Source organism: Urocitellus parryii, chromosome 13 (genome assembly GCF_045843805.1).
Source record: "Urocitellus parryii isolate mUroPar1 chromosome 13, mUroPar1.hap1, whole genome shotgun sequence".
NCBI classification, from domain to species: domain Eukaryota; kingdom Metazoa; phylum Chordata; class Mammalia; order Rodentia; family Sciuridae; genus Urocitellus; species Urocitellus parryii.
Window position 1 is genome coordinate 69920033 of NC_135543.1, and position 20116 is coordinate 69940148.

Sequence of the window (20116 nt, forward strand, 5' to 3'; positions counted from 1 at the left end):
AGGCTATCTGGTCATATAATCACATGAGGAAAGACAGAAAGGCAAGAGAGAGCTAAATCTGAGCTTTTAAAATAGCACAGACCTTGCCTGTGAGGGTGGATCCTCCATGGCTGAATCACCTCTTCAGTGTCTATACTTCTTATTTTTATGCTGGCAATAAAATTTCAACATGAGTTTGGAGAGGGAAAAAAGTTCAAATCATAGCCTTATGAGTAAACACTCCTGTGAGCTCTTTCCGTCAATATCTTCCTTCCATAACATCATTATCTTCAGACTTGAGAGCAATCATGGCAAAATCAACATTTCCTGCTTTTTGTATTGCTACTGGGTGCTAACACTAAAGTGTTGTTTTTTTAAAAAAAAAGTCACTCAGTAACCAAAAGCAGTCGTAGAGCCAAATAAAGCATCTTAGTAATATAGCACAAATTAATAACATATGATTGATAAAAATACTAGCTGGCCAAAGATCTCTACTTTGGTCCTGGGCTTGGAGTACTTTGCACAGTGAGCTGTTGAGAGCCACAGCCGAAGGGGCCCCAGCAAACTTCCAGCTGCCAGCTGATGATTGGCTCACAGGGGCCCCAGCAAACTTGTAGCTGCCAGCTGATTGGCTCCTCTGCGGTGATGCTCATTGGGCTGTTTCCCTGCCCTTTCAGACCACGGAGCTGCTCATTGGGGGACTTTTTTGGCTCTGCCCACATCACCCAGCCAATCGGCCTCAAGAGCAGAAGGAGTGGGGGAGGTGGAGAGGCTTGTGGGAAGCCGGTGGTGGCAGTTGGGCTCTGAGGGAATTCCTGAAGAGCTTGTGTGTGTGTGTGTGTGTGTGTGTGTGTGTGTGTGTGTGCTAAAAATAAAGTTCGTTTCTGCTTGACAAGTGGCTGGTGAATTGTGCCCAGCCAGACTGCAGCTGTGAGCACTGTTTAGCACTCACCTAAAATGGATGTGAGCGTCAAATGTAAGAAGCCTTAGTGGCCACACATTTGGTCATCAGTGACGAGCAGAGTTCACTGGTGTCTATCAGAGAGCCCTAGGAGCAGGGTGCTGAGCAGCACTGTCTCTCTCCAGAACAGGCATCTCGGGTCTCCTCTGAGGGTGAATGTCATGCTCCAGGGAACCCCAAACGGTCATGCAACTGTAGTCGATGTCATCGGTGATTCATGCAAAATATTGTCTCAATTCTTCTCACACTTTCTATTTTTGATGCCCATAAAATTCTTCTTTTTTATTCTAAGCAGGAAGTCTCCACTGTGATGTGCTTTCACTCAATTTTTTTTTTTTAAACAAAGCCATCAAAACAGCCTCATAAAAACAGCCAAGTAAAAGCACAGTTGGGCAAGGGTTGAGGGCACTCTGAAGACCAGTCGCCCTGCTTGACTGACGCAGCCCCGGTTCCTGACAGATGCGCGTGTGTAATCCCCGCAGGGCAGCAGAACACCACGGTGCCCTGTCCCTCTCGGACCTTGGCTGCCTACAGAGGCCCAGGCCTGCCCCCTACTAATGAAGGATGCAAGCAGTTGCTTGCTACTCATGAAAGCCACCGCTTACCTGTTCTTGTCCTCAGACACTTTCAGGTCAAAGCTATTTTCTTGTCCTTATGCTAAACACATATAGCACAAAGACATTTCCCACTTTTGAGCTAAACAATACTGAAACCAGGCAAAAGCCATTAGTCAAACAGCTTCTCAAGACCCACACCTTAGACCCTCAGTGCTTTCTTTAGGACCCGGATCTCACTCTACACGCCCACCTAGGTTATTGGCAGAGCCTGCCCTCAGCCCCCACCAGTTCTGCTTTTAAAATGCTACCTTTAATCCACCCATCCCGGTTCCTAAGACCCTGTAGGTCCCTTCTTTCTGACCCTGTCACCATTTTGGTGGCTTACCCCTGTGCTACAATGCAGCTCATAAAGGCAGCCTGGCTTGGTCAACAGGAATGGTATTAGTGACCTCTTTTGGGGGAACTGACAGCTGACGCTTGGTATCTGCGAACCTACAGCAGAGCCCTACCATTAACATGGCATTGCAAAAACGTGGTGATGCACTTTGGTTTAATTAATTAGCATACTAAAATGATTTTGAAATTGGTCAGCCATATGACCTTAGAAATACATTCCTTAGGTCTTTCAAGGCCTTTCTGAGGTTGACTTTTGTCACGTAGCACCATTTCTGTAGGGTACATCCCATTTATTGTGTCCCTTTTTACTACTGAGTCATATTCCGTGAGATGAAGGCAGGATGGTTCGAATAACCAGTAGCCCACTGAAGAACATTCGGGTGAGTTTTAGTTTGGAGCTGTTACAGTTGTTTTGTATATTTATGCACAAGTTTCTTCATGAAAATAACTTCATTTGTCTGGGATAAGTGCCAAAAAGTGCAATTTCTAGGTCTAGGTCTTTCGGATCTAAAACATGTTCCTTATTCATTGCTGACGTCAAGTGTTCACGGAGTCATTTCTTTGTGAAGCCATTGAAAGTCTGATAGATGTCAATGAAAAGGATGGATTTGCTTAGCATGAAGGTTGGCGCCCAGGCAGGAAGCGTGGGGTCTCCGTCTCTGTCCACCATCTCTCCCGAAGGGTCTTTCCCCTCCTTTTTAATGGGGTCTCTGCTGTTGCAGGGAGGTAGGAAAGATTACAAAGAGAAAAAAGAGTTTCCTCCTTCCACTACGGGGATGGTGCAGAAATGAGGCTGAGAGGCCACCAGCCCCAGACCAACTTGGCACCAATCGGACCCCATGTTGCTGTGGCCATCCAGGTTTCCCTCTGTCGGTGGCCACCCACCTGGGGAAGGCCCCATTACTTCACGGATCCTGGCTCCAAGGACAAGAACCACCTGGCGGGGTTCTTCTTGGGAAGTGAAGGAGAATCGCAGTTGGCTCCTGGTTTTTAGAGGGTTGAACACAAAACCTGAATGTAAGACACCTGTCATTTTAATAGAGAGGTTGTTTGGGAATTCTTGTTCCTGGATGTGTGTTTGGGAATTCTTGTTCCTGGTCGTTCCTCGGGGCCACAGTCCCTCCCGAAGACTCTCTCCGCCCTCTGATCTTGGGGTCACAGACTCCCTCCTCTTGTATTTCCTTCATAAGACACACACATCATCTGCTGTGAACCTTGACAGTCCTCCACCAAACCCAGTGTCCAATGGCACAGAGGTCCATGGGTCCCCCATCTCTTACCTAGAGCCAGATCATTTGGTCCACATTCCTTATTATTTACTATTAACTGTGAAATAAAAAGCACGAGCCAGTTGCAGTGCCACACAATCGCACACACCTGCAATCCCAGCCTCTGAATGGCAGAGGAAGAAGGACTGCAGGTTCAAAGCCAGCCTCAGCAACTTGGTGAGGCCCTAGTTGACTTAGTGACACCCTGTCTCAAAAAAAAAAAAAAAGTCAGAAGGAAAAGAGCTTTTTCTCCTCCTCCTCCTCCTCCTCCTCCTCCTCCTCCTCCTCCTCCTCCTCTTTCTTCTCCTCCTCCCCCATCTTCTTTCTTCCTGAGTGGGGTGTGTTTCCCTTGAACATCAGAATCCAGATTCTTCAGCTCTTTGGACTCTGGTTTTATACCCATAGACCCACAGAGAGCCTAAAACAGTTCAATCAGGACATACTGAAGGCTGTATTTTTGGTCACCCTGATCCCAAGGTGACTCTTTTCAACCTCTGTGACAGGGATTGGACCCAGCAGCACTAAAGCATTGACCCACATCCTGAGGTTTCTTTTTAATATTTTATTTTGAGGCCGGCTTTGAACTCGTGATCCTCCTGCCTCAGCCTCCCTAGCTGCTGGGATTACATGTGTGCACCACTGCACCCAGCTTGAGTCAGTTTCTTAATCAATCTCTCTCTCTCTCCCTGTCTGTCTGTCTGTCTATCTCAGAATCCAGTAGTTCTGTTCTCGGGAGAAAGCTGATCCACGGACTTCACAAGTGCTGTGCAGTTTCTGCAGCCTGCTGGTCCCTCGCTCCAGCTAGAAGGCTGGATTTATGGACTATTTTTAGCACATTCCTTCCTTACTATCTTTCTCCCTCTGGGAATATGTTAGACCTATATTTCTTGACTCCTTTGAGCTTGAGGGAACACCGATGACTAATTCTGGCCAACGAGTTATAGGCAGAAATAATGTGTCCCTTTCGTTCCAGAGGGAAATAGCTATATTAATGTCCTTACTCCTGCTGGACAGAGAACCCTCACTTGGGCACAGAGGACAAGTAGCACGATAGGAAGTAAAATTTTGCTGTTTTAGGTCACCTGGATCCTGGTGCTATTTGTTATCACCACATAATATAGCCGATCCTCACTAATACAAGTGAGGAGTGTGCTTCTGCAGAACAATTTCCTGACTTATTTCCAGGATTATTTCTGATGCTAAGCCAAGAGCTGCCTTGATTCAATGAACAGAGGAGTAGCCAGAAGAGGAAATTCATCCAAGAGGTATCTAAGGATAAGAGCAACTCTACACGAGATGAATGTGGACAATCAATGTCTTCCATGGCCAGGGGTACTCAGGAATGCAGTAAGTGTCCCTTAGCCAGGGGCCTGTTTCTTTCTGGTGGGTGAGAGAAGGTCCTATCAGAATCAGTGCAGTAAACATGCAATTTGTCCAAAACACAAGCAAATACAAGTGATTCCACAATACCTCCGTAACATTTCTTTGTCTTTCCCCTCTTACTTTTTAGCAGAAACCCTCAACACATACAGGATGCCGGGATGATGTGTGGCAATAAGTTTCTCAGGAAATTTGAGTTGAGAGATTCTGGGGTCAGATTATATGGCAAAATAATAAGAATGTACTAAGAGACCTTTAAATTCATTGCTACCTGATATAACAAGGTCAGGTACTCAGGTGAGCTCTGCTCTCCTAAACTGTCCTTAGACTTGGCTCTAGAGAAGAGAGAATCAGATTTTTCCTTTCTCCTTTCCTTTATGTGAATGCTGTGCAAATACTTTCTACTCAGTAAAGGCGATCAGCCGATGCTCAAGGCCAAACGAACGGTCACAGCCCGACTGAGCTGTTCTGTTACCTTAATAGCATGAGAGACATTTTTATGCTACCGAAAGGACTCACCTCCCACTCTCACCTGCCCTTTGCTGATTACAGGTTGTACCTGAGATTCTTAAACCAAAGCAGGCAAAAGTTGTGTTTCTAAGGTTTCCAGGAACTTTGGAAGTTTCTTATTTCAGGTGGCACCTAGAAGTAACATTTGGTGGGAAGGTAGAGGGGAAATAGAGGAGTTAAGCATTATGGGGAACAATGGGAAGGTCCCCTGACATGGATGACATCTTGCCTTGAAGCTGCCCTCGTATCTATGTTACCACTGGTACCAAAATCAACTTTATTTATCATTAAGGGAGAAAGAAATGGAGGCCAAGTGGCATCTGCTGTACTGTGAAATAATGATTTTTGCAATGACCCAAAGAGAGAGATGGAATGACAGATTGAGCCGGCGCCTAGCATTGTCTTCCACAGACACCACACATTTTCAGACTCTGAGCCATCAGAGTTACATTCCACTGAGAGCAGCTATAGAGGAAAAAAAAAAAACCTGCTTCCCATTAAACTTATTATGCTAATTTGATATTAATGGATAGTGCAATGGCTTTTTAAATACTACTGTGGAATTTGGCTTTTAAGTTGCAGAAACGTCATGAGCTTACGAAGTCAAGTTCTGTAGGCAACAAGTACAGTAGGCAACATTAAATTGTAAAGAGGGCCGAACTCCCATCAGTTTTCCCAGTCTCTTTCTTTTCAAATCATGCATTCATGGCTCTCGGTAGAGAAGTACTGTTTGGAGGGGATTGTGGAGTTTGGGGGAACGGCTATGGGTGAGAGAAGAAGGGGGCAAAGTCCAGAAGTCAAGCCCCTTTCGTGTGCGTAGGGGTGGGGCTTCTTGAAGAATTGATGGGACCATTTAGACAGCTAGCAACGGGGCAGTGTAAGAGGGGAGACATCGTCTGTGATGCCATCATCTTTAGTTGCCCAGATCTCCAGTTTCATTTGGTGAGTGATTAAAAGACAGTTGTCCTTTGGCATCTGTGGGCTCCGGGCCCCCGGCAGGCACCAAGCTCCATGGATACTCCAGTCTCTTCCATGAAGTGGTGTGGTATTTGCTTATGACCTACACCTGCCCCTGTACTTTCAATCATCTCTGGATAATTTATGCCTAATACAACACAAATGCTATGTAAATGGTTGTTGTACTGTATTCTTAAGGGAATCATGATGATAGTCTGTTCATGTTGGGTTCAGATGTAATTTTTTTTTAACAAGTTTGATCCCGGAATGCAGAGCCTGTGGGTATGGAGAAGGCACGTTTTGCATCAGGACAACGTGGATAACAAAGAGACCACGCCCACGTGCCCTTTTCCCTGTCCTTCCAGAATCCTGGTTCATTGAGGACAGCAGTTTCCAGTTCTGTAAGAGCTGTTCCCACTCCTCTGCACTTGCTGTAGAGGGGATGTCCTGCCACGTGGAGCCAGGCCATGAAACATAAATGCAAGTCATCAGGCAGGGCTTCTAGAAGGCTTCTGTACAGGACTGATGGAGCCCGGATGCTCTTTCTCCCCCTGCTGTGGCTCAGCTGCCAGTGCTACGGCCACCATCTTCGCAAGTCACCAAGGTGGAAAAGTCCAGAGAAATCCCCCAGATCCCTGGCATGTTTCCCAAAGACTTCCTAATGACCCCTGTGGGAGACCACCCTGACACGTGACTGAGTCACACTCCCCTCCCCCTCCCCGGCTGGGTGCTGAGGCGCTCAGTCGCAGAAATGTGGCAGAGCTTTCCCCACCCTTCTTGGGTCGGAGGGTCAGTGTCTCATGCCTGGGTGTGTCTTGCTACGGCCCCAAGGGTGAAGCTACGCTCACCTGTTCCTTTGTATAGGATAGAATCCTCCATGGAAGCGCCTTGTGTGTGTCCCCTTCTCTCACTGTGCCCTGGGGTGTGGCCTACCCAGGTGTCAGTCAACCTGCTGACAGTGGACATCATGAAGATGGACTCAGCCCCCTGAACCTGACCCCTGGCCTCATTTGAATAGCTTCTCCTCAATAAAAGGGGTCAGCGCCTGCTCGCGCTCTCTCTCTTCCTGTGGACCCTTAAGAGGAGCCGTCCCAGCGACCCCAAAGAAGAAGGTCTTTGTGTCTCCTGTGTGGTTATTTCGTGCAGCCCAGTCAGCCCAGTTCAACTGGAGTGACCCCTGAGCCTTTTAGTTGTGAGAACAGAAACCTTCTTGCTGGAGCCCTTGGCCTGCGGGCTTCTGTCATGTGCCATGAGCACAGGTCTCAGGAGGTGGGTGCCCAGAGCCCCTCACTGTCAGGATGCTTCTTGGAGGGGGGTCTCCTTTCATGGAGACCTGGCCCCCAGCAAGATGGCCAGTGGCCCCAGCCAGCCTGGCAGTCCTCCTGATGTCATAAGGAGTCACGAGATCTGCCTCAGGAAGAGGGAGCAGGAGCCCACTGCCAACCCCTCACAAAGAACTCAGAATGTTAAAGAAAAAAAAAATCTGTCAAAGGAAGGGTAAAAATGGCGATTTTGAACCGGCTATATTTAGCGGTTCCTGAAAGCAGCTATTCTGAGTGTGCGTGAATGAAAGCGACAGTGGATTCTGAAAGAGTGTGGAAGGAAACAGTGAAAAATGTCACCGAAAAAAGAATGTTTATAGCACAGCCATCCCAAACTCCTTATTTTAGTTCAATCCTCCTTAATTAGTAGAAAGCGTGGCCTTACAATTAGAAAAGAAAGAAAGAGTGGGGGTTTGCAGGAGGTAGGGCACTAACGGCGCTCTCCCCTATCCTGCCCGGGCCCCGCTCTCCTTGAATGGATGTGATCACTGCTGCAGAGCAGGGAGTGTGTACTACTGGCCAACACCATGCCAGATCTGTTACCTATCTGCAGTCTCATTTAACCCTAGTGACATGACCACCACTCCCAGTTAAGTGAGGAAAGTGGCGTTGCAATCTGCTGTCAATCATAGCTCTAGATGGCTTTGACATCATTCTCTCTACCTGAAACCTACAGCAGAAGCCAACAGCCCTACTCTAAAGACACTACAAAGCTTTCTGTTTTAAATGTGATGGACAAAAAAAATCTCAATTAAGAGGAGTCTTCAATTAATTGAGTGTTCCAGGTAATTTAATTTCCTGACTTCATTTGAGCTCTACCCAGAAAAACTTTTCCATTAAAATGCATCGTCTATAGAACACACTTTCTTGACTTTGTGAACCCAATTTAAGTTTTCTTTGATAATTAAGTCACTGACAGAGCCTCGGGATGGCTCTTGCAAAAATCACTTATGGTTCAGTGGCACACAGTGTTCCGTGCCGTGTCAGACTTTTAAATTCTTACCAATCTTCTACTAATTAAGGCTGCAAAGGGTATCTCTAGGCATGAGATTGTTTCTCTTGTATCCCACATTCGTTTTCTATGTCAAAAGGGCAATATTGGGCCATCTGGGTTAAACAATATTTTATGTATCTTTTAAATACTTCTAAGAATATTTCCAAAATGCCCATGAATATTCATCATGTAGTTCCTGGCTCTCAAAATTACAGTCCTGTGTCCTTTAAAAAAAAAAAAAAAGGGATAACTTCTGGGAAGGGCTTTGCTAAATGATCTCGTCATCCTTATTTGCACATCACCGCGCATGCTTACACAAGCCCAAAGCCTGTTGTCCTCATATCAAGTGTGCACCGTATGTAATCACACGTGCTGTACTGAATATAACTGGCATCTCAGTAAGACTGGTTACACCAGAATCACCACAAGCCATGAGAAGTGTGTTGTGCTATGATGTGATGACAGCTACCCTGTCACTGTGAAATAGGAAGTTTTCAGTTCTGTTTTACCATCTAGGGGTGCTGGGTTTATTGCATCTGTTCAGCAAAAAAATTAAAGAACAGGACACAGAGTGTTAGGGTTTGGGTGTGAGGTGTCCCCCAAAGCTCACATGTGAGACTATGCAAGAAGGTTCAGAAGAGAAATGACTGTGTTGTGAGAGTCTGGACCCAATCAGGGGATTCATCCCAGATAGGGATTAACTGAGAGGTAACTGAAGTGGTGGGTGTGGCTGCAGGGGGTGGGAATTGGGGCGTGGCTTGTAGGTATACATTTTTGTATCTGGACAGTGGAGTCTCTCTACTTCCTGATCATCATGTGAGCTGCTTCCCTCTGCCACACGCTCTGGCCTTGAAGTTCAGCCTCACCTGGAGCCCTGAGGCATGGAGCCTGCCTTCTATGAACTAAGACTTCTGAAACTGTGAGTCCTCAGATAAACTGTTCCTCCTCTACAATTGTGCTGGGCAGGTCTTTTAATCACAGCAGCAAAAGAACAAGCTGACTGAAACACAGAGTTAGCAAGCAAGCAGCGGGGTTTCTGCAAGAGCCACAGAGACAGACTTCTCCAAAGAGAAGGGCCTAGAGCTGGGAGTCCAGTGGTGGGTTTGGCCTGTTCTTTTTATGGTTTCTGGAATTTCCTCCTTTCCTTATGTCCTCCATTCTTGAGCAGAGTCCCCTCTGTCCATGAGTCTGTTTTAGTTTTTCTTCTGGATTCCCCACTTCGGAGTGTCTGTCTGATGGGATCCCCTGCTTGTGTCCATGAGCAACTTCACCAAGCAGGAAGTTGACCTCCTCAGAAGACTCTCTCCATGCTCCTTTGTTCTGGCCCCATCTTGCCCTGACGGCCCCAGCCCTTCTATGTCTCCCTATCATGATCATGAGATAATGATCATACATGTGGTCTGCTACCAAGACACCATTATATGGCTTGCGAATGCATGATTTCCTAATGATGAGTTTAACACCACGGTGGTAACAGATGCCTGGGGAGACCAGGGAAGAAGACTCTGGGTGACAGGAGAATGAAGGTGGATCACGATGAACCAGAAAAGGAAGGATGCAGAGAAGGACACAGAGAGAAGGAGAAATAACACTCTGCACCCACTGCGAACAGTCGTGTGTGATGCATGTTTATAACATACAGCTCCCAGAATGAGAGAGAAGACCCAGGTGTAGAGTCTTTTTCAAGATGGAAATATTCTGGCCAAGGCCCATTTCCAGTTACTGATTGAGGACTTGGGAAACAAATCAGTTCTTGTGACCCAGTGGGAACTGGCCCCTGACCGCCAGGGACCAAGGGAGTGAAGAGAAGTGAGGATGAGCGTCTCTGGGTGTGGGAATGCCTCCACCCCCCTTCACACTGGACAGCCAACAGTCTGCACACTTAAAGACCCCCTGCATGGAGGACTGGGACCCCCGGGATGCCCTGTGATCAAGAAAAGCATGGTCCAGCTGAACAGGGAAAGCCCTGTGTGTGGAGGACACTGTGTATTCTAGGAACCATGGAGTCTCCTGATCGATCTCAAACACACTGGATTTCATTGCGTGGTCAGGGTCTCTTACTGGTCCTCCATTTCTACCAATCAGAAAACTCTAACTGTGAGGAATAAGAGCCAACTGTGAACGACTGTCAGAGGTTGATCATTCTGTCACGTTCCAGGACACTAAGGTGGGGGATGGGGCTTCTCAGTGGACCCTGTTTTCATGTGATGCCCGACAAAGAGCCTGAGAGGCTCAAAAGGGACTCAAGACATGGTCATTTATTTCATTCAAATTTATGTGTTTATTTTGATGCCAGGAATTAAACCCAGGGGTTCTTAACCCTGAGCCACATCCCCAGCCCTTTTTTTATATTTTATTTAGAAACAGGGTCTCGCTGAGTTGCTTAGGGCCTCACTAAGTTGCTGAGCCTGGCTTTGAACTCGTGATCCTCCTGCCTCAGCCTCCCAAGCAGCTGGGATTACAGACATGTGCCACTGTGCGCAGCTTCCTTCGACTTTAGAAGGTGTTTCCCAGCCCCTGTGTTTATCAGCGTTTGCCTGCGATTTTGCATTATTTATGCTATGACCTTCCTTTATTTCTCCAACAAGTTTGGGAAATTGTCACATGTTGGGGAAATGATGACTGAGCCACTCCACCCTCTCATGACACGTGGCCATCCTGGGCATGGGAGAGATCCACAGTCTATAAATCATGCCTCTCTATTTCCTGCATTTCAGGAGTCTTGACACCTGGGACTTTGCTAATTTGGAGGGATGCCCCTCTCAGGATGAGCCAGTTACTAGGAACAGTTAAGGACATCCCTAGAAGCACACCTTTCACATGCAAACTGAACAATCCAAAACCTACTCACCTCCAGTCTCCCACCCACCTCCTCCACCAGGTTCTCCCTGCCCCCATCATCTGAGGGCCAGCTGACAGACAACAAGTAGGGACAGCCCTCAAATCTCAGAGCCCACTGGAATTACCCCAAACTGTCTGCCCTGCCCTGCCTTGTTCCATCACAATAAAAGAAAAAGAGAATGTTGCTCAGTGGTAGGACATTTGCCTATCATGTGCAAGGCTGTGGATCCCCAGCCTTGCAAATAAAGAAATAAAGTTGGATTAAAATGGAAAATATTTTTTTAAAAATACGTCTGTCAAACAGGAGTAAAAAAAAAAAAAACACTACAAGCGTTTGATAAGTTCATCCTTTACAGTACTTCTTTTATTTATATTGTAAAGATTTTCTTTATTCATTTCTTATTCGAATTTTAAAAGGTGAAGGTTGACAAGAAGAGAAATACCAGTCTTTGAGAATATGAACCAGAGGTGTGCAGGCCCATCTCCCAGCCGGCTCTGAGTTCCCGATGTGTATCCTAACATTGTCATGGGAGTGGGGCGGGTATTCTGTAGTGCCCGACTTTGGGGCTGTTTTCTTGTTGTGCTGGAGCATGTGTGCACAGCGAGAACACACTAAGTCATGATGAGCACTTTGAAAGGAACTTCTTAAATGCCAGTGTGTATTTGTGGTTAACCAGATTGCAGGGGCTGGGATATAGCTCCGTTGGAAGAGTCCTTGCCTTGCTTGCACAAGGCTGTCTAGAACTTTCGCTAGAATTAAGAAGAGATTTCACTTCTACTTTATTTCTCTTTTATCTGACACTCATTAAGAATGGTGCTGCCGGGGGGCAGTGGCCCATGCCTATAATCCTAGCAGGTTGGGAGGCTGAGACAGGAGGATGGCAGGAGTTCAAAGCCAGCCTCAGCTATGGCAAAGCACTAAGCAACTCAAAAAAGAGACCTTGCCTCTAAATAAAATACAAAAAAAAAAAAGGGGCTGGGGAGGTGGTTCAGTGGTCAAGTGCCCCTGAATTCAATCCCCAGTACCAAAAAAAAAAAAAAAAAAAATAGAATGGTACCTACAGATGTTCAGTGGGAAAATGTGGGTTTCCTTTTTTCTTATTGTATTGTTTAATTATACATGACAAGAGAATCCATTCGGACGTAATTATACCAGCATGGAATACACATTATTCTTTTTCTGACATCAGTACCTCTCCATCTCCTTCCCTTTCTCACCCTCTGCTTCCTTCCCTCTATTGATCTTTCTGCCATTTACCCAGAGGTATTTTTTAAGTTCATTTCTTGTGGATGCCCATGAGGGTGAGATTCACTCTGGGGTCTTCATATATGAACATAGGAAAGTCACAACAGATTCATTCCCCTGTCTGTCCTTTTCCTGTCCCTCCTCCCTTCCCTTCACTCCCCCTTATCTAAGGCACTGAACGTCGTCTATTCTCCACACAAACACACTTTGTGGGTTAGCTTCTACCTAACAGAAAACAGTCCACCTTTGGTTTGGGGGGATTGGTTTATTTCACTTAGTGTGATAGTCTCCAGATCCATCCATTTATGGCTGAGTAATAGTACACTGTGACCTAAACTAACCCCTTCCATGTTGCTTGCGGCAAAGAGACTAAGGAGTTATAAAGGGAAACCAATAATGACCGCAGTCTTATGATAACTAGGGTACTCTGGCAATGGAAGTGGTACTAAAATGTCAGACAGATACCTGCCTCTTTGGGCCCGTGGAGACTTGGGATAGAACAGGATGGATGAAAACCTCTTTTACTTAAGAAAAAGTTAATGAAGATGGAAAGTAAGTGAGAACAATCCAGAAATGGGAAAATATTAAGGCATGAGCGATCATGGCCCAGTGTGAGGAAGCACATTGGCTGGGCAGAGCTAGTACCTTGAGTCAAAGGAACCAGGCAGACATAGTCCCCAGCTGCAAGGTAGCACTGCAACTGGGTCTTCTGTATTCCCAGGCGCCAAAGGAACTTGAGTCCCTGCCAAGAATGGTGCATGCGCCATACTGAGACTAGGTCAGCGTGAGGGTTGGACACTCTAGACAGCTGTGGCAGCTCCGATCCAAGACACTGAAGTAGTTCCTCCCAGGTAGCACAGGTGGGTGCCAACTCTATGCCTGAGTTACAATTTTCTCTCAGTGACAACATTGGGACATACTGCAATAGAGGAGACCAGCAGCCTCACACGGATACCACCAATGTGCTACCTGGAAAATATTCACTGAGAGGGAACTTGGTTTGCAAGCAACCCCTCCCTCACACTACCCTGGGAGGTTTAGGGAGTTGGCCAGCATCTCCAATTAACTTTGGCTAATAGCAGCTGTTCTTAAACTTGATTCCATAATTACCTGGGGCCTTTAAATACCCTGAGAGATGCCACATTCCTGAGCTGCTATATCATAATTTCTGGAGAGGGGTTTGAGAATCAGGAGTCAGCCAAACTTCTCCAGGTGATTTCAAAGTGCAGCAAAATTGGAAAACAAGTAGATTATAGCCTTGCTCCTAGAGAGAGGTCTATGACCAGCAAAAATAAACTCCTCAGTATTTATCCTAAAGAGTTTAAAGGCATCACACTAAGCAATCCAAGCATACCCCTGTTTAGAGTAACATAATTCCCAATAGCTGAACTATAGGACCAGCCTAGGGGTCCATCAACAGAGGTATGGTTGAAGTGGTATAGATACACCATGGAGTTTTATTTAGCCATAAAGAAAAATGAAATTATATCATTTGCAGGGAAATAGATGAACTTGAGAAGATAAAGTGAAATAAGCCAAACCAGAAGGTCAAGGGGTGTCCATTGTCTCGCTCATGTGGAAGCTAGGGAGGAATCCTTGGAGATCTGGGAATGGAACCACCATTTGACCCAGCTATCCCTCTCTGTGGTCTATACCCAAAGGCCTTAAAAACAGCCTACTACAGGGACACAGCCACATCAATGTTCATAGCAGCACAATTCACAATAGCTAAACTGTGGAGCCAACCTAGATGCCCTTCAATAGATGAAGGATAAAAAAATGTGGCATATATACCCAACCAGATTTTACTCAGCAATAAAAGAGAATAAAATCATGTCATTTACAGGTAAATGGATGGCACTGGAGAAGATAATGCTAAGTGAAGTCAGCCAATCCCCCCCAAAAACAAATGCTGAATGTTTTCTCTGATATAAGGAGGCTGACTCATAGGAGGGTAGGGAGGGGAAACATGGGAGGAATAGATGAATTCTAGATGGGGTAGAGGGGTGGGAGGGGAAGGGAAGGGGCAGGGGGTTAGCAAGGATGGTGGAATGTGATGGACATCATCATCCAAAGTACATGTGTGGAGACACGAATTGGTATCAACATACTTCATATACAAGCAGAGATATGAAAAATTGTGCTGAATATATGTCATAAGAATTGTAATGCATTCCACTGTGGTTTATTTTTTTAAAAATCAATGAAAAAAAAAGAAAGATGTGTGCGTGTGTTGCAGGGGGCGATCTCCCTAAAAATTCAAAGATCAGCAGAGGAAAGAAAGGGAGAAGGGAAGGGAAGAGAAAGAGAAATGATATTGGCCAAATTCTTTTTACGTGTGGCATGTGTGTACGAATATGTGACAACAAATTTCACCATCATGTTCAACTATAATACACCAATAAAAATATGGAAAAATTTTCTCATTTGGGAAAAGGAAAAAAGGAAAAGGAGCAGTCTGTGGGCCTGTAGAAGAGCCAGAAATGCAGAATCCCAGGTCCCACCCCCACCTGACTCAGAGGTTTCTGAATCCCAGCCCTGAGTGCTTCATTTGCACATTAAAGTTTAATAAGTACCAGAATGTCCTTTAATGGGGCCTAATGGGACCTGCTAATTGTAATTATCTGCATAAACGGGAAACTCTGAATAATGTAGCAACACTGATGGGGGAGGGGGGATAAGAATTGAAAAGAGACAGAGACTGGAGTAGGGAGTGGCCGGCAGAAAACAGGACGGAGAGGCTTCAAGGAATGGAAAGTTGCCGGCGGTTTCTTTACTTGCATAGATTGATTGTCACACTGCAGTGAACTTTCCAGGTAGAGTCCTGTGAGCTGCTGGTTTCCTTTGTCACCATTGAAAGCTCACTATGTGACAAGACACCTTCAAACGCTTTATGATCATTAAGCTCCTCTTGATTGAGTCTCACCCACCTTGCAGAAGGTACGTAGGTTTTCTATCACAAACTCATTTCACAGCCTGGAGTGCCTGGAACATCAGCTTCATTTCCACCCAGTGACAGGGATCAGCAGGACTTCCCCATTCCCAAGGTCTCCCAAGACATCCCATCATAAGCTGGCCAGCATACACATCTGCAGCCAGTGAAGACCATCACACACCCACCACACACTCACGGACAAGAGACATCAGCACCTCCCAGCCAGGGTGTCATTATGTGAAACTTTATTATAATATGTTCCATGATTTTCAGAACATCGCTGCAACTAGAAACTTGTATGCAAGGGTGATTTTTAGACCTGCAGAGTAAATAAAATATAAGAGAATGGAATTGTAACAATAGATACACCTTAATATAAATATACATATTGATATCCCACACATATAAAAGTCATGCTCTGCAAATACTTTGTCTACAGACGATCTGTGGGCTACTGAGTTCCAAGATACCTTCAGGGATTTACATGTGTCCCATTCATTATGGATATTTCCAGAGAGCTTATGTAGGTGCAACACATTACAAATTTGGGGGAGAAAAAAAGTATCACAGAGCGATTTTTTAAAATATTGAGTACATCTTTTGTTCTACAAAGAATGAGCCTTTCTTAAATATTACAAACAGTGAAACAAATATACTAGCTTACAGATATGTACAGTTTACTACTTTAATATTTCAAAAATGCAGGAAGATAAACTATATAATATATATAATTTTAGATAGAGTGAACAATTCAATATTGCTCTTGTGTTGGTCTTGCTGCATTGTATGCATGCCAATGGCTTGTCACCGGATGGAGGGGGACCAGTGGGGACAGAAGGGAACTCATGGAGCCCCATGCATAATCCCACAGTGCCATCTTCAAAGCAATATTTTGAGTTTTATAACTTTCTAGGACTGGGTTAAAAAACGTTTGTACCCATGTGCAGTGTAGGACATATTCTCAGGGATCACCACTCCATATTTGAGGACGGGAACAAACACATGTTGAAATCCACCTGCTCAGTGCTACTAACCCTCAAGTCCCAAGTCAGTTGGGGAGCTCCTGAAAGACAAGGATGATATAACCATCAACATCCTCAGGTGGGTTCACAAAAAAGATGGCAGAATGGAGCCCCAGGATGAAGGCTTCCTTCCTTCCTACCCTATGAACCCTCAGGCAAAGAACAAAGGGATGGAGTGTATCCTGAGTGAGCTCAGATTGTCAATAATTATAAGCTCCTCAAATTGATGAAGCCCCAAGCGCTCAAACATGGAGAAATTGGCTTCCAAGGAAAGAAATCCTGACTCATTTTGGGTGGGAATTGGAAATGGGACACTTGGCAGGAAGCATCCACAATAAACGCCTTATTAACATGACAGCTGGTGGCAAAGATCACGGTTTACTGTTAGAAAGAACACACCCGACTCTAGACAATCCCCGTTGGCCATAAAGTTCTGTAACTTCTTCCATTTCCCTCACATTCGGGTGACAAACTAATAATCTCTGAGAATAGGAAAAACTATGTAGGGACATGTTGAAAAACATGTTCCAGAATATCCAACAACGAGATCTCATGGGGAATGTGATGGAATACTATGGAAAGGCCTTTGGAAGGCACCTGTATGAAGCATTTAAAGAGGGCCTGGAAATGCCCCAATGATCCGAGCTCCTTGCTGGCTCCCTTCCTTTCTCAGCATGGTCATTTCCCCAGGTACAGACAAGGGAATTCTTTTCTAGAATCCCAACGAGATGGTAAGACCGTGAAGCCAAGAGGTTCTCGAAGGCACCTCCTACACACTAAATACATCACCAGGGAGACTCACTGGCAGAGCCCCGGATGAGACCAGATAAGGGAACTGAATAAGAAAGGACTAAAGGAAACTAGGAAATACTGAGAGCCCAAGCTTTGGAGGATGAAGGTGTCTATGTGGCTGTGACAGCAAACCCTGCATAGGAAGGGTCATCAAAATAGCAGGTGCAGAAGGTAGTTTGTGTAACATCTCCAGCTGGGAAGTCCTGCCTGGGGTTGGCACTGATGCCCAACATCCAGGAAGACCCTGTCTGTAAGAATCGTGCACTGCTGCCTACCCAGATGGCCAAGAGGATGATCCACCAGTTGGGGCAGGCATGCATTCTGCCAACTGAAACAGGAAAACTCAGGCTTTGTGGAAATTTCTCAAGATGCAGAGCCCAATCACCATGGCAGAACGGTTAAGCTGAGTAGGCTCTGCCCAGGACAGAAGAGCCAGCCTGTCTACAGACACCATCACCTCCCATGCCTCCTGCAGGAACTAGTGCCTGGAATTTGGTTTGAAGTATTAAGGATGCACACACAATCATTAAGAGAAGAGGACCATGGTTTCTAGGGTGGACACTGCATTGAACAGGTCTTTAAGGATGTGTGTGACAGAACATGCAAGAGTTTGCTATTGATTAAATGCATTGTTCAGGAATACAGTCCTGATTTGGATAGGTCATCAAAAACACAGTGAACAACTTCTGTTGCAAAATATTTCATGAAGGTGCAAAGTGTAGCATATACATGTTCACGTCACTTAGAAAAATGATGTGCTTCTGGTCACTGGATGGCCTTTGTTGGCTGTTACCCAGCTGGGTACAGATCAAGTTATTGAAGAGGAAAACAAAAATCTTGGAGGGGAGGGGGAATTTTTTATTCTAAAAATAGCTACTTTATTTGCTTGAATTTAAAATCTGAGGGGTAGAAGTTATAGCCCTCAGAGGCGAAAGGAAAGAAACTTCACATTCTAAAACCCTCAAAGTATAACACAGGAACATTATTGCGATGTTTGAATAATAATGTCATAATACCTTTACTCAAAAATTTAAGAACTTCTGACACAGCAGTGTGCTATGAGTGAACTCATCCTGGTAGGTGAGAATAAATAATGAGTAGTAAGTTAACAGGACACTTGCTCACTAGGTCTATAGGAGGTGAATACACCCCCTTAGGGCAGGATCGGGTGGGAATGAACTGAGAATGCACATCCTTTGAGGAAGGCTGTCTTACTTTATCTTTAATGCAGTTAAAAACCTATGGAAGGGAGCCACGGGGGTTCACTTTGGACCGACTGGGTTTCCCACCAACTCTGCCTGATGGTTCCCTCCTCCCCCCAAAGATGTAATCGACTTCCGAGCAGAGAGAAATGGCTGGTTTGGAGTGGGTGCCAGTAGCTCTGGCTCTCTCTCCTGCAGGTAGATGACATTCAGCCTTCCCAGCTTCTCCTGCTTTGAAGGGTCTGAGTCTTCCTACCTCCTCATGGCAGAAGCCGCCCTCATAAATGACCGTCACCTCTCTCAGTTCCCTGGGACGCTGAGCGTGCTGGCTTTGGATGTCACCGACTCGGCGACTCCACAGAAGGGTGGCTTATTATTACTGGTGGGGGGTGTGGAATGCCTTCTTCGGGACACTAGGGCGGGCCTCGGTCAGGTGCCAGGTTCTAACACGTGGGCATCGGACATGCTGCCCGGACAATGGGTTCACGTGGGGTGGGGAAGGGGCGAGGCCGGGGGGACGCAGAGGCTCCTTCCGTGGCCGGGGCGTTCACATGACCACGCACTTGCCCTTGAGCTTCTCTTTCCTCTTCTGCTGCTTGCTCTTTTTGCCGTCGATCTGGAGGCTCACGGTCCTGCGCTTCTCCAGGTTGAGCAGCTCCTGGAAGAGCTCCTTGACGTTGTGGTTGAGCTTGGCCGAGGTCTCCATGAAGGCGCACTTCCAGGAGCGCGCCAGGGCCTCGGCCTCGCCGCTCTGCACCTCGCGGCTGGGGCTCTCGTCGCACTTGTTGCCCACCAGCATGATGGGGATGCTCTCCACGTCCCCCTTGATCTCGCAGATCTGCTCGTAGATGGGCTTGAGCTCCTCCAGGGACTGCCGGCTGGTGATGGAGTACACCAGGATGAAGGCGTGCCCCTTGGAGATGGACAGGCGCTGCATGGCCGGGAACTGGTGGCTCCCGGTGGTGTCGGTGATCTGCAGGGTGCAGATGCTCTTGTCGCAGCTGATCACCTGCCGGTAGGTGTCTTCCACCGTGGGGATGTAGCTCTCCCGGAAGGTGCCCTTCACAAACCGCAGGACCAGGGAGCTCTTGCCCACGCCCCCGGCCCCGAACACGGCCACCCGGTAGTCGTTGCTCTGCTCAGGCATGTTGCTGCAGGGCTCCCACCGTCCACCCGGGGACACCTGGCGGAGGAACCAGATGTGGAGAGAATGAATTTATTTGAAATTAAAAAAAAAAAAAAAATCAACTTTGAAAAGTATGACTTTGCTTTCGTTTTGACTCTGCTTTCACTCTCCCAGCCCAAGAACAGATTTCATTTAGAAACATCCACAATTCTAAATTCAATAAATGTGGCCAATCCTCCCTCTCCCAGAGGGCAGCTCATCGGCGCAGGAGCTAAACTGGAACCAGTCTGTTTCTCCTTCTTGGATCTTGACTCTGAGCAACTTTCATCACACACAGACCCTCTGCTCAGGGAGAAGAGGCAGAGTCTTCTAGATGGGGAAGAGGGGTGGGAGGGAAAGGGGGGAGAAGGGGAAGAGCATGGGTGGTGGAAGGAGACCCTCATCATTATACAAGATACATGTATGAAGATGTGAGTTTGGTGTCAACAGACCTTATAGACAATCAGAGATATGGTAAAATGTGGTCTAAAGGTGCATTAAGAATTGTAATGCAAAATAATAATAATAATAATAAAGAGCTCATGTATAATGGCATAATTTGGAGTGAACATATTTTATATACAGAGTT

The 20116-nt window shown here is 46.2% G+C and overlaps 1 protein-coding gene across 1 annotated transcript; it reads right to left on the reverse strand.

Annotated features, from left to right (window-relative positions):
- Window positions 1–18909: 18909 nt before the first annotated feature.
- On the reverse strand, window positions 18910–19509 carry Diras2 (DIRAS family GTPase 2). Its single transcript, XM_026382736.2, has one exon. It carries the CDS (start codon window positions 19507–19509, stop codon window positions 18910–18912), a length of 600 nt encoding a protein of 199 aa, XP_026238521.2.
- Between the last annotated feature and the right edge of the window lie 607 nt (window positions 19510–20116).